Consider the following 23,455-nt stretch of genomic DNA (forward strand, 5'->3'; position numbering starts at 1 on the left):
GGAGAGAAAAAGGATAGCCCAGAAGTTAGGCCATTAGCCTTAAAAACATGGACCTGGGTTCAATTTTCTGTTCTGACACTGACTCCCTGTGTGATATTGGTCATGTCATTTAGTTGCTGTGTGCCTCAGTTTCCTGCCTCTAAAATGGGTGTAATAGCACTTCCCTACCTTGCAGGTGTGTTGTGAGGACAAACATATTAAAGGTTGTGAGGTGCTCAGGTACTATAGCAGCAGAGGCCATGTAAGTATCTAGGATTGATAAAACCTCCAAATTCCTTTTTAAAACTCACCTCTACCATGATACGTACCAAATAATTAATAATGGCTGATCGCTGCTAATCCTCATTGTATTACTGTTATCTTCTCTTTCTCCATTGATGGCTTTATTGAGACAATGTTTTTCATCATACAGTAGATTGTAAGATCTCTGGAGCAGGGACTGTCATTTTTGTAGGTCATGGAGCCAGGAGGGCCATTCAGGTCATAGGTTTGGCCCAACCAAAAAGTGGTCAGGCTGAGTGGCTCTGTGACCCCATGAGCCACAATGCCACTCACTCAAATTTGGGGAGGTGGGAGTAGAGGCTCATGGATCGGGGTGTCAGGCTGCCAGTGGTGGTGGTGGACCTGAGACGGGAAGAGGAGGGTAAGAGGTGGAAGAGGAAATCGATGGCCACCCACACACTTTAAGTGGTGCTCTGCAGCTCCTGGTCATTGATTACATTTGTGCAGTTGCTATCACAATGGTATCGTGGTCCCAGACTGATTGGTTCTAGGTGCTACTGCAATACAAATAAATAATAATAGTACACTGGGGTGAAGGGATGCATAGACTTTTGCAGGCTTTCCATGGTGGGATGTATTTCACTGCCTATTATACCAATAGGGCAGCAACTCCATGTTCCCTTGCTGTCAAACTTTTTCTTGACCAGTTCACTTTGCTTTTTTCTGGTGTTTTTTGTTTTTGGAGAAGGGGAGATAAGTAGCTCTTTTTATCTCTGTTTTGTGATGTCAAGATATTATATCTGCACTAAAATTATATCACACCTTTCTCTTAAGCTTCTGTTCTGGTTCTTACAGCACCTTCCAAGAGTTGGGGGACTAGAGAGAAATTCCTATTGTTTCTTGAAATATGTATGTTGGCTGGCTTTGGAGAGGATTCTATGTCAATGAATACTGCCCTGAAACATGAATATGAGGCAATGGTAATATTATCTTTGTTAGCTTGGCTGGCCTGGCTCCAGCTGGGGTGCGTACCAGAAGGTGAATATCAGAACACTCTGGTATCTTATGGAATATTCAGATTGCCTGGTTTAGTTGTGGGTTCTTCACTTCAACCCTACTGTGGCAATGTAGTTCTGTCCTCCACAGACTGCTGACAACGAAAGCCCCGGTACTCTGCAGCAAACTAGATGTAAATTCTGTAGCATGGAGTCTTCATCCTGCAAAGCTCCAGTTCAGCCTGCAGATTCTGTGGCAGCATCCGATAAATTTAAAACATGAGGGCTGTAGTGAATTAAATATGAAAATGAATAATACGGTCAATGCAGCATTCCCCCATGTGTCATAAACTGGATTTAATATTGGTATTACATTGTCCCCCCTTTTTTTCGATTTCCATTGTGCTTCATATTTTGCTTGAAAATACAGAACAGCATTGTGAGGGGTCAGAGAAGCAGGAAGTTTGGGCAACTAAGGAGGAGAACATTGATTTTCTGGCACCTGGGAAGGAGCAGAAGACAGTTTGACACTGCGAGATAAACACATTAATGGGAAATTTCTCCTAAGTAGTTAAAAATATTGGCACTTAACTTTGAAACCAAATGTTGAAAATATAACCCCCAATTGAGATAAATTCATGCCTCTCAGAACTATAGCTTGAGGCTGTCAGACACGATTGCATCATTTTGTATTTTTTTCACATTTGGAAGAGTTTCTCCACAACTTGGAGTGCTAGGAGCTTTTTTTAAAGAAAAGCTTGGATTGTGAAGCACAATTCGGAAGCAGAGCGTAGATTCTGTGGCAAATTCTGTGGATGTGGAATCATAAAGCACTGATGATACTATAAAAGAGCACTGATCATACTATAAAAACTTTCTTTTGATTTTTTTCCCCCACCATCTAGACTTTTCAGGTTCTTATTTGCCCAAAAAATTGAGTGTCCAGTCTGAGTATTTGGTCATAGGTGAAGAGATACCTCTGTCCTTTACTGCCTTATCTGCACTGCCAAAAAGGGGACCCATGATTCACCACTGGTGCAGCTCCATCAATGGCAGCTGATGGAAGCTGTAATGTACATAGGGTGAGGTTTTTTTATCACTGTCTCATCTCACCCTGCTCTGAGCTGTAAGCAGAGTTAGACGGTGTGTTGGTAAAAATCCCCATCTACATTACATGCTTTCCACTATTGCTATCACTAGTGGTGAGCGTCAGTGGAGATCAGTCTGAATCCTGCAAAGGAGAATTTGTCTCAAACTTGCTTCTTTCCATGCACATGAGGATTTTGCTACGTTAAAGTTAATCGCTTGTGCAGCACTGTGCAAATGTATCCTTCGAGGTCAAATAATGGTGCAGTGTACTTTAAAGAAAATGTGTACTTTAATTAAAACTTGAAAATTGAGAATATCTCTCAACTGCAGTAATTGAAACCAAATAAAGATTTGTATTCCTAATAGTGGCCAAATTTCTGCAATCACCTATTTTTTGTGTTCTCAAATGAAAATTGTTCAAGTAGAACATAAAAGATACAGAATAATTTTATGCCACTAGCATTAAAAAGGAATAGAAAGTAGTGCATTTCTGTTGTCATTTCTAATGAGGCAATGGCAAAGCCAAATATTGTTTCCTGATGTTTCAGATGAAGTTGTTCTTTATTTCATTTGTAGTTAATGAATAGAGCTAAAATATATATACAGGTTATATTGCTTAATAGCATCTTTATAATAATTTATTACTTTAATTATAATTCACAATTTGTTACTCATCTACATTAAATCTAAATTAGGCCTTAATTATTTTTAAAATCAAGTGTATCATTTACACCAGGTTATTATATCTTAACAGCATGTAGGTATGTGTGTGTGTGTGTTTGTGTGATAAAATGGAAATGCTTTGGGCTAGTGTTGCAGGTCAGATAGAAAATGGCACTTTGAAACTGGTGAGCTGAAAAATTCTCCTTCCTGGGTGCTCCATGTTTTATTTTATACAACCAGGTGACTGCAGACTTTATATTTCTCCTACTCTGAAACAACAAAAAATATTCTGACTAAAGCTCTGTTTTTGAGGTTCCTGGCCCAAAATTGATACAAAGACAAAGGATGACGACAAAACCAAAAATAAAGCAAATGGGTTTGCTTGACTTCAACTTCCAAGGGACCATCAGTACACCCTGACTCCTTCCAGGTCTTTCTCCATTTTTGGGCATTATTGTCACCATTCACAATATATCATGAATCTCAAGATAGTTTATGTTCTTTCTAAAGCCCCAGCTAAAGCATACTTTAACAAACTCAGAGAAATGGTAGGTAAGGTTCCATGGGAAGAAAATCCAAGTGAAAAAGGAGTTCAGGAGAGCTGGCAGTTTCTCAAGGAGACGATATTAAAGGCACAACGGCAAATTATCTTGCTATGAAAGAAAGCTAGGAAGAGTGGTAAGAGGCCAATATGGCTCCATCAAAAGCTCTTTAATGACCTGAAAATCAAAAAGGAATCCTACATAAAGTTGAAACATGAAAGAATTGCTAAGGAGTACAAAAGAATAACACAAGCATATACGGACAAAACCAGAAAGGGTAAGGCACAAAATGGGTTACACCTAGCAAGGGACATAAAAGGAAAATAAGAAGAGGTTCTTGAACTATGTTAGGATCAAGAGAAAGATGAAGTAAAGTGTAGGTCCTCTACTTAGCAGGAAAGGAGAGCTAATAACTGATGACTTCAAGAAGGTTGAGGTGTTTAATGCCTATTGCGCTTCAGTCTTCACTAAAAATGATGAACAAATACTCAACACAATTAATATTAACAATAAGGAGGAAGGAATGCTAGCCAAAATAGGGAAAGAACAGGTTAAAGAATATTTAGATAAATTACATGTATTCAAGTTGGCACAGCTTGATGAAATTCACCCTAGGGTACTTAAGGAACTAGCTGAAGCCATCTTAGAACTGCTAGCAATTATACGGGAGAACTCCTGGTGGACAGTCAGGTACCAGAGGACTGGAGAAGGGCAAACGTGGTACCCATCTTTAAAGAGGGGAACAAAAAAGACCCAAGAATTATAGGCCAGTCAGCCTAACTTCAATAACTGGAAAGATACTGGAACAAATTATTAAAAACCAATTATCCTAGAGGATAATAGGATTAGTAATAGCCAGTATGGATTTGTGAAGAACAAATCATGCAAAACCAACCTAATTTCCTTCTTTGACAGGGTTACTGGCCCAATGGATAGGGGAGAAGCAGTAGATGTGATATATTTTGATTTTAGTAAGACTTTTGACACAGTCCCCCATGACATTCTGATAAGCAAACTAGGGAAATGTGATCTAGATGAAATTTACTATAAGGTGGCTGCATAACTTATTGAAAGACCATACTCAAAGAGTAGTTATCAGTGTTTTGCTGTCAAACTGGGAGGGCATATATAATGGCATCCCACAGAGGTCAGTCCTAGGTCCAGTACTATGCAATATTTGCATTAATGATGTGGGGGGAATTGGGCTAGCTCTAATAGTGTGGGCTTCTGTGTGCTTGGCCTAGGCCTGCCTTGCAGCCAAGCAGGCCCCAGGCCTCTTGCTAAGCTAAAAGTTGAACTCCGACGGCTACGGTTGGGGGCGGGGTGTGTGTGGAAAGCCCCAGCAACAAAAATAATTTGCAATATGTGTGTACTGCTTTTAAAATACAATAATCACTTGTGTGAAGCAATAAAGTAACCTAAAGTGAATGTAACCCATGCCTTCCCTTACACCAATTGTATAACTACCCCCATTGTGTAACTGTACCCTGTAAAGGGCAACTGTGTAATAGGCACCCCGTAGAAGGCAAGGTTATAACCACGTTGGAAAGTACCAAAAAGACCATAACTCAAATTGCACCCATACCAAGGCAGGTTACAAAAGAATACTGGAAAGTACCAAAAGACCCTACCTCTCTTATTCCTAATAAGATCACTATTGCCCAAGTATGCGTAATTTGATTCCTAATAAGGTTATTATTACTTAACTATGTGTAATTTGTTTGCCGTTTTAAGCTTTAAAAGCTAGTGAGTGCTTTACTTCGGGGGAACAGTTCCTAATAGCTGCTACCCTCAACGTGTTGGTGTGTATTCAATAAACAGGCCTCAGGCTTAAGTCTCTGAACTAAAATCGATGCATGGGTGACTTTTTCCACAACAATTTGGGGGTTCGTCCGGGATCATTCGATGTCCAACCGAACCGGAGGACCGTGGACCACTTCCACACTGACCCCAGGCGCCAGGTAAGAGACCGTTGTCTCTATTTGGGCTTCGGTGGGAAGCTGCCCATAGGCTCGGGGTTTAGGTGAGGACGCACTGTGAGCCGAACCTTTTGTTGCTAGACTTACCAGCCTGATGCCTGTCCGTCCTGTGTCTGTTTGTGTCTGTTTGGTGTTTGTTTACTCCAGGAGGGTCAAAGGCGACCCTGGAGTGGGCTCCAGGAGGGTCGAGGGCGACCCTGAAGTGGGCTCTGGGAGGGCCGAGGGTGACCCCGGAGTGGCAGTAAGGGTTGACCCCGGGAGGGTCAAGGAGGGTTAACCCCGGGGGCGGCCTCAGGTTAGCCAGCAAAAACTTCCCGCCGGCAGTAGGCCAGTAGTGAAGTGCCGTAAAACTAGCCGCCAATAATTGGGGCTAAAAGCCAGTTTAGAGGGTGTGCCGTATGTTTACGAATGAGTGAGGGTCGCAGGGTCCCCTTCCCTTGTTTCCCTCCTGGAGCCCTAGGCTCCCTTCCCTGCTTGGAGAGCGAGGAAGCCCCGGGAAACCGCCCATAAACTCCTAAGCAGTAGGGTGCCTGTCTCCATTCTCTCGAAGATGGACCGGTGCCCTTTGCTGAGGGAGGGGTGTGCAGGGACCGTGCCTTTCCTGACCCCTTCTGGTCTGTATGCTCTGCGACCGAGTTCCCTTCCCTAACTCCCCACCCGGAGCCTTAGGCTTCCTCCTCGCTCGGAGAGCGAGGGAGCCCCTGGAAACCGCCTGCTATCCCGGAGGCAGAGGGGCAGTCGACACCGTTCTCCTGAAGACAGGCCGGTGTGCCTTGCCGAAAGGGGTGTGTGCGGTGGCCACATTTTCTTTTCTAATCCGTCCGGTGTGAATGCCTGAATGTTGAGTTGTAAGTTCCACCATCGCCTGGGAACATAAAAGAAAAAGGCGAAAGGGCACATGGTAAATGTTATATGTTTTGGTGTTGTATATTTTGTCCACTGTGCTAGCCTATCTGTTAAATTAGCCCTTTGTGGGTGCCTGTCCATTTGGTTGTGGTTGTCTGTCAGGTATCCATAATGGGGGCAGGGGAATCTGAGTGGATTCCCAGGCCAGAAAAGTGCACTCCTGCTGCGTACATGTACTCTAATTATGGTCCCTCAACCTGTAAATTTTTAAACAAGTGGAACTGGTACACTAGGAATAACCCTAGCCTGCAATTCCCCCCAGATGGAACTGGGCAGGGAGCTGCTGTCCAGCCCCTAAAGGCTCCAAGGGCAAGAAATATTAAGCGCCTTAAGTATCAAAAGCCCTTACTTGTACCCCTCAGACAGTGTTTCCCCGTACTGAGGAAATGTTCCCCTTGCACCATTTCCCAGGCATTGGCGCTTCGGGTCAGGAGACCTTGGTGTCTGTGCATGCACTTGGTCTCCCCCGGAATTGTATAATCTGCTGTACCCCAAATGGTGTGAATCTGGACATGCCTGATCTCGCTCACAATGGGGTTCTGGCCGTTTTGCAGAAGGACACTCTAAAGGAGGAGACCGACCCCAGCCCTTCCTCGTTGCAACAGGAACTGCTGGCTAAGGTTCCCCCCCTTCATTGTGGGCTGATCATGCCAACCTGGTTGGGCACATTGGGTCTGCCCAACCGGCTGAAATTCACCTAAACCCAGCAAAACCCCTTCCCAAAGTTCAGTAGTACCCTCTCTCAAAATAGACTGAGAAGGGAATTTAACCAGCAATCCCCTCCTTAATTTAGCTAGAAGTCATTATTCCTACGGTCAGTAGGTGTGACTCCCCCGTTTTATCGTGCTGTTAATACTGCTGTTCTTCCTTCCTTTCCCATTTTCCCTAGCCCTGCTAATATCCTTTCCTACAATGCACCGGTGCTGAGGGGTTGTTACCGCCTTAAGAAAAGGTTGTATTAAGTCTGGACATAAAAAAAAATTAAGGTTATTGCTAAATAAGATGCATCTAAATAAATGTGTGTATGTAAATATATGTGTATAAATAAATAAAAGGGGAGATAGTCAAAAGCCCACCCTCCTTGCTAAATTGGTAGTGAAACAATGCCTGTGCCCATGAAAGAAATAATGCAACAAGAAAAAAAGATCAGGCCCAGACAAGCAGGCAACCGCAGTTTGAGGAAGCTAAAAGAGGGAAAATGAGAAGCTAACTCTGTAGTTACTGGAAAAAAATTAAGCAGTAAAACTATGTACAAATGTTAAAAAAAAAAAGGTGTTATAAAAGGAAAAATTTTGGTTTCTTTGCAGCCATTCCTTTGGGAGTGTCTGTAAATAATCCAGGCAAAAGGTTATTTAAGTAATAATCATTTGACTATAAAAAAGTTAGTCAAATTTCCTAAAGAACACTCCTGGTGTGTACAATCTTTGTTTTATAAGTTTAAAATAAATTGATATTGTTTTGGGGTTGTAAAACCAAAAAATACTTTTGCCAAACAAAATAAGCTAGTGTTGTTTAATTTTGGTATTTAGCATCTAATCCTTAAGGTAACTTAATGCTTTACCGGGTTTAAATTGTTGTTTGACCAGAAAAATGGTGAGGGGTTCTTGGATGGACTTTTACAACAGTTTTGGCAGAGGTGTTTCTCGGTTTGCCAGCGCTGTTGTGAAGCTTTGTTTAGAAATTTTGTACCACAATCTGGCATACCTGTAAGTAGCAACAGTAATTGTAAACCTAATTTTACTGAACTGAATATAAAAAGTTGTGTGCAGCTTCACAGATCCAGTAGGGCCAAAGGCCCTTTGAAGGCCACTCCCAATCGAAAGACCGGACTCAGCCCTCATAACATTTCTGCCAGGGCACCCAATGCGACTACCGGACAGGACTAAAATTCAAAACAACCTTGACAAACTATAGAATTGGGTTGAAATGAACAAGATGAAATTCAATAAAGACAAGTGCAAAGTACTGCACATAGGAAGGAAAAATCAAATGCACAATTACAAAATGGGGAATAATTGGCTAGTTAACAGTACTGCTGAAAGGGATTGAGGGGTTATAGTGGATCACAACGGAATGAGTCAACAATGTGATGCAGCTGCAAAAAAGGCTAATATTCTGGGGTGTATTAACAGGCGTGTTGTATGTAAGACATGGGAGGTAATTGTCCCGCTCTATGTGGCACTGGTGAGGTCTCAGCTTGAGTACTGTGTCCTATTCTTGGCACCACATTTGAAAAAAGATGTGGACAAATTGGAGAGAGTCCAGAGGAGAGCAACAAAAATGATAAAAGGTGTAGAAAACCTGACCTATGGGGAAAGGTTCAAAAAATGGGAATATTTAGTCCTGAGAAAAGAAGACTGAGGGGGACCTGATAACAGTCTTCAAATATATTAAGGGCTGTTATAAGGAGGACTGTGGTTAATTGTTCGCAGTGAACATAGGACAAGAACTAATGGGGTCTGCAGCAAGGGAGATTTAGGTGAGATATTAGGAAAAACTCTAACAGGGTAGTTAAACAATGGAATAGGCTTTCAAACACCTGTCAGGGATGCTCTAGGTTTGCTAGGTTCTGCCTCAGTGCAGGGGGCTGGACCTTATGATTTCTCAAGGTCCCTTCCAGCCCTACATTTCGCTGATTCTATGATCCATGGTGTTGGGTGATTACTTGATAATTTCTGCTTTTGTTAAAAAATTAAGTTAATTTCTAGCCATCAGGGTTGTGGAAGAAAGTTTGAAAATATGAAGTTTAAAGGCTCAAAAAACAGAAGAGAAAAAGAAGAACCCCAAATGTATTATTTTAAAAAATATTATTTTTAAGCCAGTCTCATGATTTAGAGCGTGACATGATTTTTGAGTGCTTGGGATTGGCAATACTGCGAAAGAGGTATTGTTTATAAACTTATTTCCCAGCATGCCTTATTCTCCTGGGTCTCAGAGGGAGACTGACTGGAACAACCAAGAACCAGCCATTATGAAGTCCTTTCTCTTTACTAAATCCCCAAGATCCTACTTTAAACTTAACATTGTTCCTCTTCCTTGTGGTTGTATTCTTCTTTTTCTGCATCAGAAGGGTTTGCAACCTTGGTGCAAGGTTTCAGGATGCATTTCTGACCTTCTCAGAGAATTCTCACTCACCTACTCAAACCTCAGGGAGATGTGTGTGGTGGGGCATACTTTCTTGAATTACTTTACATTATTGTGGTAAATTCTTCAGATCACAGTATCAAGGTGATGATCATTGTATACTTCATTTCCTCAGGAGAAGCTGTCTGATGTACTGCATCAGCTATAGTGAATGCTCTTAAAGTTGTTTCATTCAGATGATCTTTCAATGTCCATGTCACTGCAGTCGTGAAATCTGCTTCTTGACACCTAAGAAATTTCTTTCATTCTTCTGACAGAGATTCTGATGCCTGCTTTTTTGTGCTGCTTAATTGAGTATTACAATGCTTGTCTTGTAGTATTTGGTTTGACATTTGATTAACAATCTGCATTTGGTACCAGGATTTATTTGAGTACTTGGAGTTTTCACAATGTGATCCAGTCCTGGCACAATTGCACAGCATAGCAGTCAATTCTGCATTAATTCTGAATATGTTTATGCAGATTTTTTTTTAATAAAGCCCTTCACAGAGAGGGACCTTTCAGCATTTGTGAGTTAATGAGTCTATATATGGGTACCACTCTGTCTGCAGAAGTTAGAATCTACTGAAAGTGGTTGAGCAAGTTCTGCTAATTCATTGTGGAAGGCATGGCTTATTAATAGGACCAGTTTATAAGAAAGGTTGGTGTGCCTGAGGTTTATGTTCTTTATTATTATTTGAGTTCTCAATAAAGCCAAACCCCAGAAAAGAACAAGTTTGACCTTTCACAGCATGTGTGGATTTTATCTGGGTCAGTGTGTTCCTTGCTCAGACTGGGTCAGATTCTCTGGTGATGGATACTATACTATTGCACAATAGATAACACTAGTTTCCAAGAAGTTGTTAGTCAGTTGGCTTCATCATCCACATCCTTGAACATGCGTAACATTTATATAGTCTGTTGTTTTAAGAAGCCTGTAAATACATGTTTACTTGAAAAGATACAATGTAAGACCCATTATAGTTCAATGTATTAGCTCTTACATAAATAAGTGAGAACAAGCTTTTCTTTAAAAAATAAACCAGGATTGCTAACAAAGGAAATAAATATGCCTTAAGCTGTGAGTAAGAAAGATACTTCAAATTTAGCACGGGTATAGGTTGTTCCCAACTTGTCTCTTTAGACTGAGCTTGAAGTGGATAGAAGACCATTGTGTGATGTTACATATTCCATTTGCTCCATTTCTTGAGTAGAATGTTTGGGGGTTTTTGTTTTGTTTTTTTGTTAACTCACAGTCCTTCCCTGAACATAGCTTAATATGTGTGAAAATACATTTCTGTTCATTTTTAGATAAAGTATGTCCATGGAGATTTTGAAATTTAACAAGAACATGAGACAATTGCTTCTCACTAGAATTAAATGAAGGGTATATGTACTCTTAAGTTAAAAGACACATGGTTGTACGACTCACAGAATTTAAGGTCAAGTGGCTCAATTATTTTTAAAGAGTGATGAAAGGACTTTATTTTTTATGGGAGCTCTCCAATTGACAGAATGCTACAGTTCTGTTTGTGCTCAGGGAGAGGTGAAAAGTGTAGAACTCTTCTTACGGTCTTCAGAAGTTTTTGTCAATCTTTGGCTTAAAAAAATGACACGGTTGTACAACCATATTCACTTCTCCATCTCTAATTGGAACTGACCCCTGTAGATGTGAGATCTGGCCGAATATGTGGTCATACAAAAGCTGGAAAATCTTTCATGTTAAAAATATTTTTCCCTCAGTAAAACAAATAAATGTGTGTAACTTACAGTCTGTGTGCTTATTTCCACAGGGCATACATCATAACAGACTTTATGGGCATCAGGAACGAAAGTTTTATGAAGGTTGCTGCAGTGGGGACTTGGATGGGAGATTTTGTCACAGCTTGGATGGTAAGGAAATTAATAACGCACTTTAATGCAAAACACAAAAATTGTAAAACACAAAACACATAACTGTTGATTAAAGCAAAAAAATCCTGAACCCCTTGAAATCTGAACAATGTTTCAACTCAGACAATACAAAGGTAACAATGGCAGGGTTTGGTAATGAGTTGGGAATCCAAAGGAGAGCCCGTTAAAATGAATTGGGGCCTAATTGTACTTTTCTGATGTCAATGGGAGTTTTGTCATTGAATTCTATGCAGGCAGAATCGGGCCCCTTCTTTGCTTTGAAATAGCACCAAGATAACATAGTGGCAAAGTGAAAAAGCAAGTAACAGCACAGTCTCCATCTCTAGTGACAAGGAGAAAGCTGAGGAGGAAGAATTGACTAAGCAAACTGATTCTAAGAATGTAGCAGGAAAAGGAAGAGAACCAATAATATGTCTAAGATACACTCAGATGTTGTCTGGAAAAAGCCATCTTAAAGGACATCACCAGATTAAATTTGCCCCACATTTAGGTTTTTGTAAAAATAAGCTTTTACAAACCTAAGACTAAATGTTTTCATGAAGCTGCTTTAAATTCCAATGAACCATTTTTAAAAAGCATGTTCCCTTGCCATGTTTGCAAACCAAACATGTTAGCAATGCATGAGAACAGGAAAGTGACAACTAACAACACATCAAAGTAAGTTTACTCATATATTTCTTGGTCTGAGCTGCAAGAAATACACTTTTTAAAAACAGCACGAATGGTTTAAAGTAAGTAAGATTTTTAAAATTCTGTTGATTTAAATAATTGAAGGTTTTAATTTGAACACAGGCAAGATTTATTTTTAGAGAGATCTGATTCTGCCACCACTGATGTCAATGGTGGCTCTGCAGAGAGAAGTAGCAGCTATGATTTTAACTTTACAGAATCCATGGAAATTCAATTGCCATTTTCTTTTTCAGGCAGTGTTACTTTCTCTAACCAGTCAATGGTGCCTCAATTTGTGACCCCAAAAGAGTCAGCAGTGTTCAAGTTGCTTTTCCATTAATGCAGGAAATACAGCTCTGAACGTATTTCAGAGGAGTACAGACACATGGGGAGAAGGTGTCAGCATTTGACATGTCTAGTTAGTAATCACTGCTACCTGTGACATAAAGCATTGAAAACAAAGTACCAGAATAGAAAGAATCTTAAGGTATCTGTAAGAATTAGGAGCAAACACTGCTGGTACCATTTCTTAGTCCTTGGGGAATCATCTGAGTTTCTCCCCATTTATTTTCTAATTTCCACATATTTGGAGCCGCATCAAGGATTTTTTCAGCATATTGTACAGTAAGTGTCAGTGGCTTGTCCAAGACAAATTACCCTCTATGAAATGGTGGCCATGAAAACCAAGTACACATCAAATCATCCATCTGAACAGGTTTAGAATAAAAACATTGCACAGCTGATCTGTGGACTTGATGTTGACATTTAATGTGTCTTTCTATCAAACTAGTAATAAAACTCCTGGCTGAGTCTGAACCTCATTAGCATGGTCCTTCTTTTATGGACTTCCACAGAGTTAAGCAGCTATGCAAGGAAAGATGAGGCATGATCTAAACCAAATGGAGTGGGGTCATGTCTATTGTAGATATGTTGCTCATGGTTCAAATGGTGGATTACGTGTTGGTCACAGTACATTAGGCAGTGTTCCAATTTGTCAGCTCTTCGCCCATCTCCTCCAAAGTACGTGTCACAAAGAAATATGCAGCACTGTGTATTATCACTTTAGTCATTGTATAAAACAGTTGACAAGTTAGGCTGCTATTCAAATGTCTGAGTTCAGAGGCCACTAGCATCCTGGACTCTCTTTTCATATGTGAATCTCTCTTTCTCCCTGTAGCCTTCATTGCCAAGCATATTAAAAACACTTGGGGATGTTATGCATGTTAGCTCATTCTCTGCTTTCTTCTAATGTGATATGTTGAATTTGAAGGTAGATCACTATGAAAATGGTTTGTGGCTTCCCTTCAGTTTTTCACTGATTTCCACTAAAAGGGCTATTTGATTTTAGAGGCAACAAAGTGTTTTCATTACAAAGGAGGTGTGCTCTTGCACAGAGCTAATATGGGAATACTTACTTCTCTATAGAATTTCAACTTATTTTTTATCCACAAATAACAGCATTCCCTGGGGGAAATGACCTTTGCAACCTTCTGAAATGTGCAAATTTTCACTTGCAAAAATCTGAATTCACATGGGCAAAGCCTTAAAGCAAAAATGAATAGTGAGACCGCTCCTGCTGGGTCAGTCCTGCTATCAATGTGGAAAGAGCAGACTACAGCAATGGCAGCGCTTCAGAGCAACTAGGCCTAACAGCATCAAAAAAGCACCAGTAGCAGTGTCAGCAGGAGGCAGACTGAGGTATGGTGGCAGGAGAAAGCCATGAACATGCTCCTGCATGAAAGTCTCCCTTAGAACTTTAATATTTATGTGGAAAAATCTATCGCAGAATTCAGGAACCTCTCCTATTCTATCATTAATCTCAGTGACCATTCCTGTCACTCCTCTGGAAGCCATGGCAAATCATTTCAGCTATGAGCAGGTGTGGTATCATGCTCTTCTGGCTATTTGGACTTGCTTAACAACTTTGTGAATGCTAATCACAGTACTGAGATATACGGAAGTGGCACAAGTGATTTGTAAGCACTTTGTATTCTGAGAAGTCCTCCAATACTGGCAGAACTATAAAGAGGAAAAGAAGGACAGAAACATCCAGTTTTGTGGCAGGTTCTAGTTTACTGTAACCATTATATTCTAATGTGCTTAAGAGGCTTCTGCAATAACTAAAAGTCAGCCATGCCTGTGCTATTAAGTGTAAGATGAGAAAATGCAGATGGTATTCTCATTTTTGTGTACTGGAATCCTGTTGGAGTTCAGATCCCCATGCTCCATTGAATTGGTGGCAGCAGAAGTCAGCACTGATAATGTCAGTATGAGTTGTGGACTTTCATTTGCAAAATGAATAAGAAATAAAAAATGCTATTCTAGCACAGGGCAAGACATTTCTTAGAAGTTGTCTTAGGATCATAATATCAGAAAAATATTTGAAAGGGAAGAGTGTACTTTGGAAACATTGCATGATTCATGTATGGAAATCAGAATTTACCTCCTAAGTCCACTCCTTGTGGACATTGGCTCACTTTATGTCAGGATCTGATCCAGCTCCAATTGAAGTCAATGAGAATCTCTCATTAAGTTTAAAAGAGCTGGCTAGCCCTAGGCATGCAAGTAGGGAGCATGGCAAAGAGCCGCTCTCCTTTTCTGCCCGGCGTAGTGGCTGGCTATAGTTGTACTTCCTGAGTTCTGTCCGCAGTGTTAGACTCTCCAAATGGGTCTGGGAAGGGAGGGTTGCAGACAAGACACTGACTACCCCACCCTTCTGCACTTATCCAGGTATGAGATGGGCGGAATGTATGCTTCACTTCTGAAATGGTGGCAGAGCTCTTACTCTGATGTGCCCAACCCATAACTCTCCAGAGGCAGAGGCTCAGTTGGTCAGAATACCTCCAGACAGTCCTGTTGCAGTGTAGACTCTCTGTATCCCTTCCCTACAATATAGAATCAGGCCACTGTATAACCTCTGTATTTTTGGATGGAAGAATTTGTCTATCAATAACTGCCGAGTAGGTTGCTTAGCTCTGTGTTTCAACCTTGTTAGCAATATATTCCTCACCCTCACCCACACACACACACTACGTGAATATATGATGTAGTGTAGGTTCAAGTAATACAGCATGTATATTATATTTTAATAAACCAGTTGCTTAATTTAACCTTCTGATATATCAATAGTAGGTGTAAGCTTTGTTCAGATTGTTTTATCGGTTGCTCTTTGTAGTAAGAGTAGCTTATTACTTATTGCCCTGAATTCAATTTTTAAATAGTTCTTCATATCCCATTGGCAAGAATGTGTTTTATTTACAGTATTGGAACACATTTACTTGTGTCTATTTTGTTATCATTGTGATTTCGAAACACTGCATTTAGTTGAAGAAAGTGGGAGAACAAACTGTTAAAATGATATTTTTTCACAATGCAGCTCTTGTGTCTATTAGAACAGAAGATTATTTTCGTCCTCATTTGTTCTCACACAAGCTTGCCTATCTCGACATTCTAGAGGAATGAAGGACACATGGCTACCGTGCACTTATTAGTTTGCGCCACATCTTTGTTTTTCTTTTATCTGTTAATGTATATGTTTTGTTATGGTTTATTAAAACAAATTAAGCAGAGAAGGAATTCCACCTGATGCTGCAAAAACTTTTCAGTTGCTGAAAATAGCCTGTGCTAAAATGTACTACAGCCCAAATGGTCAAAAATAAAATAATAAAGTGGTTGAAAGAGAAATCTCCTTTACTACAGCGCTGAATTTAAACAGAATGCATTTTTGTATGCAAAAATAAAGTCCAACATATTCTATAGAAATAGTAAAATTCCTGAGATACTGTCTTTGTTCTCTAGAAGTAGGTTTTGGACAGCCACAAATATTCACTCTAAAATTGTGTGTGAGTGAAAGAGTAATCCATCTGTCCACACATATGGTGAGAAAAGCAGAGAAATTTGTTCTGCAGAGTACTGCATATTGTCTCATTCACAAACAGTGAAAGAACTACCATTTTTGCTGCCTCTTCTGTGGCAGTTTGGCATGTCATAAGCCCTGGAGTGACTGATATCACCTCTAACTCATTATTCTGTCAAGGGTTGGGCATGACAATTCAGATTATGATCAGTGTCAATCTTTTTGATTGTTTCCCTTTCACTGATATATCAAATGACAGAATAAAGCTGTAATTGAATTTGAAGTGGCATCTGAAAAACAGGATAGCTAACAACTCTGCTGTACTTCAGAGGTGGAAATGAAATTAAACTGTGAAGCATGAAATGGAAGGAGCAGAATGGATGATAGATATTGCTAAACTCACTTAACCACACTGCACACGGGTGTAACTAATGACCTCATTGGAGGCAACGAGATTCTGCCCATTCATAGAAGCACACTTGGTGTCAAGTGCTCGCTGTCTCTCACTTCTTCCTTCCCCTTTTCCAGGGCTCAGTCCAGTGCCTGAGGGATTTCTGATTAAAGAATAGGTTAATAGGCTAACTCATACATTCCCCTGCAGCATTTATGTAGTAAAAGATCAAAACCCTAATCCAGCAAAGTTTTCTTGGGCCAGAAGAGGACTTAATCTCCCTTTAATCATCCAAAATTACAAGGCCATAAGATACTAATGGATTGAGAGGGGTCCTATAGTTATAAAACTTACCTAGGACAGATGCAAATGAAACCAACTTTTCTTGATTGTTGGATCAAAGGCTGTTAAGACATATTTTTTCAGCATTAGTTTTCTAATTATCTTTGTGATCAAAGACAACCTAGACATGTTGCCCTCATGTACGTTGCTGTTCCTGATTCCTGGATGTAGTTATTTGCCATGGAATTTGTTCAGCATAGCAAGCTTTTCTGTAAGAAAATCATGCACACATTTGAAAATAACACAGGAATCTCTATACTGGAGCAGACCACTGGTCCATTATGTCTAGTATCCTGCCACGCTACCATGGTCCATACTAGATTCTTCTGAAAAAGGCTCACCTCCCTCCCCATGGTGCACCTAGACAGTGTACAATGCTGTGCCTGGAGGTTATGGTGATTTCCTTCTGGACCCTGCAGTCATGACCCTAAAGCCAAATATTTGGATTACCCTTATCTTAGATCTATCCATGCATGTTATTTGCCATAACGATTCTTAAAGTAGTTAAGGTGATCTACTTTAAGAATTGTTATGGCAAATAACATGCATGGATAGGTCTAAGATAAGGGTAATCCATTCTAACAGTATCCAAAATTCATATAGTTCTGCGATTTTTAAAAATGCAAATCCAGTATAATACTGAATCTTAATGAAAAGTATTAGGCTAATCTGTTTTCCCGACGTTGCAGTAGAAAGATTTGGCTCCATCACTTTCTCAAAAGACATGAGAGTGAGAGATAGAGAGCAAGCAGAATTCCTTCTGTTGGAGCATCTGCTTTCCCAAGTCTCAAATCTTGTCCAGCTGATACCTTTTATAGAAAGAATCTATTATACAGTAGGCATGTATATTAGGCAGAGAGTGTATATCAGAGGATGATGCCTAGACTATGGAGTACAAAAGGAATGACATGTTCTGCACTAGAAGTGGCGCATAGACTAAGTCACATCATTGCATATTTAGGCATGTTTGCCCAGATTCTGAACCCACTGAGGTCAATGTGAAGCTTCCTACTAATTTCAGTAGCTATAGGATCAGGTCTGCTGTTTTTCTATATCTTAATGAGGAGGACAATCTCTTTCAGGCTTTTTCTTTGTGAAATAATGTCCAGACAGAAAAGGGAAAATGTGGCAAAAAAAGATGTGTCCTGAGATCGTAAATTTTCCATTGTATCAGAATTCCTTTTCTTCCCCGATGGAGTTTGCATTGGTGCTTTTGAGCCCTTTCTTCCTCTTACTTTTGATGATTAAAGAAGAAAACCACTGTGTGCTTCTTTATAATATATTTATGGACACATCCTTTTTAGTTTAAAGTTCTTTCTGGTCTTCATTTAAACAAATATTTGTCTCTATAGCACTAAATGTTCTCTTTTGACATACATTATGGTGGTTTATTTTAATTAAATACTTTGGAAACCAAAAATATGTACCATCAAAAATAAATATAATAACAAATACAATAACCATCCAGCATTTCTACACTCAGAATTCCTTGCATGGCCATTTCCAGCAATCCTACATTCAAATGTGATGTGTTCTTCATCTACACTGTGAAGGTGTGGGCAACTTAGAGGATACAGAGGTGGCTCTGGAAATAGCCCATTAGCCATCTGTACTTAGATCTCTTCAGAACAAGTTCGAGCTTCTGTTCTCTAACATGGAACACATCCTATCGAGAACAGTTGTCTGACTCTGTAACCTAATGGCTGACTTGAAGCACGCACAAACCTTTTACATTGACAGAAAAATAAAGGATAATTTTCTTGCTAGTGCTGGAACTGAAGCCCTTGCCAACAGGCTCAAAAAACCTGCCAAGATGCATAATGAGCAGACTTGTACCAAACTTGGAGCAGCAAGGCTGATATTATCATAAGAGAAGGATTCAATCGACCATGCAAATTGAGCTGAAGAAGTGCAGTGGACTAAATATATGATCAAATAAGACCCCCTGCATCTTCCAAAGGGAGAGATTAGCAGCAGATGGCAGCGGCACACAGCAAAGTTTTCCTTTAATCCTAAATTCCTTCAGGGTTTGTAAAATGAGATATCTGAAACCCCGAGAGGAAATCAGGATGCTATGTGTACTGATAATGTTCCATCACATCACTCTTGACTCACAAGATGATGCTCTTGCACAGTGGAAACTACACATTTGAAACTGATAGAGAAAGAGAGAGAACAAATCTGGTCTTTAAATGTGTTATAATGAAGCTGGCTGGCTATGTACAACCAGGACTTCATTGTAAAGTCTGAAGAAGCAGCTGGAAGCATCTTTTTCGATGCAAGTGCCTCAGCCAAAATCCACAAAGGTACCTGGGTGCCTAAATCCCAGCTTTAGGCTCTACTGCAATCCACAGAACTGCTCTGCTGCCACCTAACCCTGTAGGTGCTGAACCTTACTTGGCACCTAAGTTTTCAGGGTAAAATTTCCCTAGACACCTATGTTTCTGCCTCTGGGCACATACACTGCTGCCTCGCTCTAGGAGTCTGGGCACCTATCTCCGTCCTAAGCCCCAGTGCGAGCCACGAAACAGGAGAAGATTGGCAGAGGAGCATCTCTCTCACCTGTGGCGCCTGATCCAGTAGGTGAGCTCAGAGCACAGGTAAGGGATCAGACCCCATTCAAAATCCAGATGGAGGTGATGCTGCTGCTGTCCACCTTATAACCCTTAGCCCAGTGGTTAGAGCCCTCCCATGGGATGTGGGAGAGTCAGGGTCAATCCTTCCTTTGCTTGAGGTAGAGAAGGGATTTAAATAGGGGGCTCCTAGCATTGAGCGCATCACATCGTCCGACGTGTGTGTGTGTGGGGGGGAGAGTCTCTCAATCTCTACTAATGAAACCCTTAGTCTTTGTATAAATAATTAAATAGCTGTTGGAGTAGGGGGGGCTGGATGCTGGGTTTCTCACGTCCCAGGTTCATTCCCTAAACACTAAGCTATAGAGCAAGCGTCAAGCTGTCTCTTTCACTGGCCCAAAGGCTCTTGATGTAGTCACACACAGTGGAATGACTTCACCGGAAGAGAGAGAGAGAAAGAGAGCACTATATTAGACTAGCCCATAGCCCGGTGTTAGGGCACTCTCCTGAGAGTTAGAAAACCCCTGTTCAAATCCTTGCCCCCCCATCTGTCAGACTCGGAATTCAGCCTAGCTCTCACGCCTTCCCAGTGAGTGATCTAACCATGGGCTAAAAAAAAGTGATAAGGGTGCTGCTGCTGCTACCACCAGGTCATCCTCCAGGTGTGGAGCAAGGGAGGTGCCTAACTCACTCTCAATTTAGGCACCTCAGTCACCTGACTCCAGGATAGGGGTTCCTGGCTGAGGATCACAAGCAGAAATAGGGCCTTCCTGCAGCCTGGTGGTTGGAGAAGGACGGGGCTGAGGGCACAGCCTTTTGGTTAGCATCTCCCATTGGCTAACTTAGGTGGCTTCCCACCTAGTATGCTAGCTTCTGTAGATCACATTCTAAGGTGCCCGTCTCTCTCTCCATGCATTATATAGGGAACCTGGGCACCTAACTCAGGCTTTGTGGATCCCACATTGTTCTAGTGATTTTCTAGGTGCGCTCAGTGTCACAACACCTTAGTCCCTTGTGGATCCAGGCCGTCCTTACCTCCTCCCCCTTGTATGAAGGCTTATGTCTTCACTCATTAACCGCTTCAGCTTACATATCAGCATGAAATCCTGTTCCCATGGAAATCAATGGCAACAATCCCATTGATTTCAGTGGGGCAGGATTTCACCTCAGTGCTGTGATTGTGGGGACAATGTGTTTAGACAGTATCTGGGGTGAGAAGGAAACTCTTTAGGTACCCAGGATATTACAGAGTACCACTGTAAACCGTGCTGTCCTGTTACCCAACAGTATTTACACTAGAAAGTGTAAAATAAAATCAGACTCAGAAACTGTGGTTAACAACTCCCAGCTCCAAGACCTAAGAAAAAAGTACCTGGCATTACCATAAAACTATTCAGTACAGACATAGGCCCTGATTCAGAAAAGCATTTAAGGATATGCTTACATCCATCCTAGTGCAAACCTAATTTTCCTGTGCAGTATTTAGATACTACAGGGCTGGGCTGTAATAGGGTGGCAGAGTTCTTCTGTTAACCCATCCAATTAGCAGATGTTGGAAACCTGCAGCAAGCTGAAGACATTCTGCCATGGCAGGTGCAACTCATTAACTCCACCTAGACTATAGGGGAGGTGAATGAGAAAGCCCAGGGCTAGGATGGAGAGGTCTCAGCAAAGAAGTTTTAGGAACAGCCAAGCTTAGGCTGATGTTCATTGTCTGAGTCATCATTAAAGTCAAACCATAGGACGAGTGTAAGATTTTTGGACACAAGCTCAAAGTCTGTGTGTTCTGCTGAAGAAAGACTAAAGATTCATTATGTTCATATGGCTGATGTAGAAAAACTTTAGATAGTATGACAGATACTGCAACTCCATGCAGTAGCTTTGGGGAAATAGTGTATTAAGTTTTATGAATGGTTCATGTACTACTGTGGACCAGAGATTGCATGCAACTCTGGGGACAGAGGTGGTGGTGAGGTGTTACTCACCTCCTCCAGGAATTAAAAATAATGGAGAGTGATTAAGGTGAGTCACTCAAGCAGTAAACACCTCCAGACAGGTACCGTTTCTGGGGAGGTTTGCATATACTGGTACAAACTGGGTATTCCAGAGACCAATAGGCAAAGAATGGGTTTTTGATATAAAAAGGCTGGGTTTAAACTGACTCAGGGCTATCTTTCTGATCCAGCGACCAGACAGGAGCTTCTGTCCAAGGAAGGACCCAAATGTTGAGGAAGGGTTGGAAACACCTTAGCCTACTAGGGTCACATAAAACTAATGGGTGACTCCTGATAGATTTAGTGTGTGTTTAAATCCGTCTTTTGTCTTTATTACGTTCTCTCTAATACTTTTCCCTTAAGAATGAATGTGCTTGCTTGGGGCTTGTCTCCACTTACTGGGGGATTGAGGCGCAGCTATTGATCCACTGGGAGTTGATTTAGTGGGTCTAGTGAAGACCCACTAAATCAACCGCCGATCACTCTCCGGTTGACTCCGGTACTTCACTGGAACAAGAAGCATAAGGTAAGTCGACGGGGAGTTTCTCCCGTTGACCCAGTGCAGTGTAGACACAGCACTAAGTCGACCTAAGGTATGTAGACTCCAGCTACGTTATTCATGTAGCTGGAGTTGCATAATTAGGTTGACTTAGCCCCGTAATGTAGACCTGCCCTTAGAAAGCACTGTGTAGTAGCTAGTAACTGCTGGCAACACACTGTTCATAGCCCTTGGAGAGAGAAAGCCATTCACAGGTGCTGGCCTGTAGGCACATTGGCTTGCTGGGGGTATCACAGTGTAAGATGGGGCTGTACAGCCTTAAAATTCCCCAGTCAGAAGGGAGTAAGGGACAGGGGTCGCTGCCCAGAGACAGATGCTGCCCAGAGACAAATGCTGGCTGGGGAGACTTGAGATCTGACTGGGCACTCCTAGAATGGAGTGGGGGAGACAGGTGCCATTGCCCTGAAACTGTGACAGATGGCTTGTGGGAATTCAAAGCTAAACTGAACCCTGGTGTAATCTACCGACTATAGGAAGTAACAGCAGAGGTGAATTTGGTCCCAGGACCTTAAATACACAACTGTTTTTTCTGAAAATAAAGACATTCAAATGAAAAAGTTCAGTGATTTGCACTGAATCTCATTTTAATACTGTGTTTAATAAAATGGGCTTGGTACAGATCAATCTCATCTTGTCTTTGCTCTTTTTGTATTATTGCTTTACATGCCTTGAAATGGGAACTTCAAGCACTTAATTAAATGGATAGAAAGGTTGCTGAGTTTCACTCAACTTTTTAAAGTACTTTTTGAAACCTCCATTAAAAAGCTATTTTTACAATTTCTTACAGCACACCTCTGCATATCACAAAAGTAATTGCTGCTCCTGTACTGGGTAGGTTGTTTTTTTTTTTTTTTTTTTTTTTTTTTTTTTTTGGGCATTTCACAGCTAAGGAATTTAGCTTCACAGCAACCCTGTGAGATAAATTCATTAGGTGTCCCCATTTTGCAGACTGAGGTATGTGGCGGTTAAGGGGCTTGTCCTTGGTCACACAGTAAGTCTGTGGTGGAATTGAGAATAGAACCTAAATCTCTTGACTCCAGTCCTGTGTTTGTACCACAATGATATCCCTGTTCCCAATTGTAATTACTATTATTTTTCTTTGTCTCCATTGATGGCAGCACCCTGGTGTATCTAAAATGTGTGCCCTCTCTGCACAGTTGCCAAATACCTTCTTTGAGGGAAAACCAAACCCAAATGCCAGTTCAGCTGGGCAGAGAATTGAGGAGATGTAAGGGAAGCAGTTGGAGCTGCTCGATGGAGGCTACTCCAGCCTAATGCCTGGATCAATTTATATGGTACCTCTGTGGAGGTTAATGGGCACTGCCCCCTGGTAGGTCTCCTGGGATCTCACCCACTTTTCCACTGGCCCACCCTTGAGCTGTCTTCACCCATTCCAGGCTCAGGGCCGTGAAGATCACTCTTGGCCTGACTCTCCACTGGCTTGGGCTGAGTTTACTCCTGTCCTGAGTAATCCCACCATAGTCAATGGATTTATGCTAAGAGAATGGAGACTCAGTTCCTGTGTACCAAACCTTACCTACAAATCAAAAGAATGCCTGCTTAATGAGCATCCTGTACCCCAAGTAGGATTTCACAAAAAGCAATTTCATCACCATAGAAACAAGTTCTATAGTACAA

General features: G+C 41.2%; 1 protein-coding gene across 5 annotated transcripts in view; it reads left to right on the forward strand.

The window, feature by feature from the left end:
- TMEM117 (transmembrane protein 117) overlaps window positions 1-23,455 on the forward strand; it is a 347,322-nt gene that overhangs the window by 161,037 nt on the left and 162,830 nt on the right. For all 5 annotated transcript variants that reach the window (XM_065557570.1, XM_008162495.4, XM_008162496.4 and 2 more), the window contains one exon: window positions 11,313-11,412. In XM_065557570.1, the coding sequence (XP_065413642.1) occupies window positions 11,313-11,412 (100 nt within the window). The remainder of the gene's footprint in view (window positions 1-11,312; window positions 11,413-23,455) is intronic.

The sequence above is a fragment of the Chrysemys picta genome, chromosome 1 (genome assembly GCF_011386835.1).
Source record: "Chrysemys picta bellii isolate R12L10 chromosome 1, ASM1138683v2, whole genome shotgun sequence".
In the NCBI taxonomy this organism is placed as follows: domain Eukaryota; kingdom Metazoa; phylum Chordata; order Testudines; family Emydidae; genus Chrysemys; species Chrysemys picta.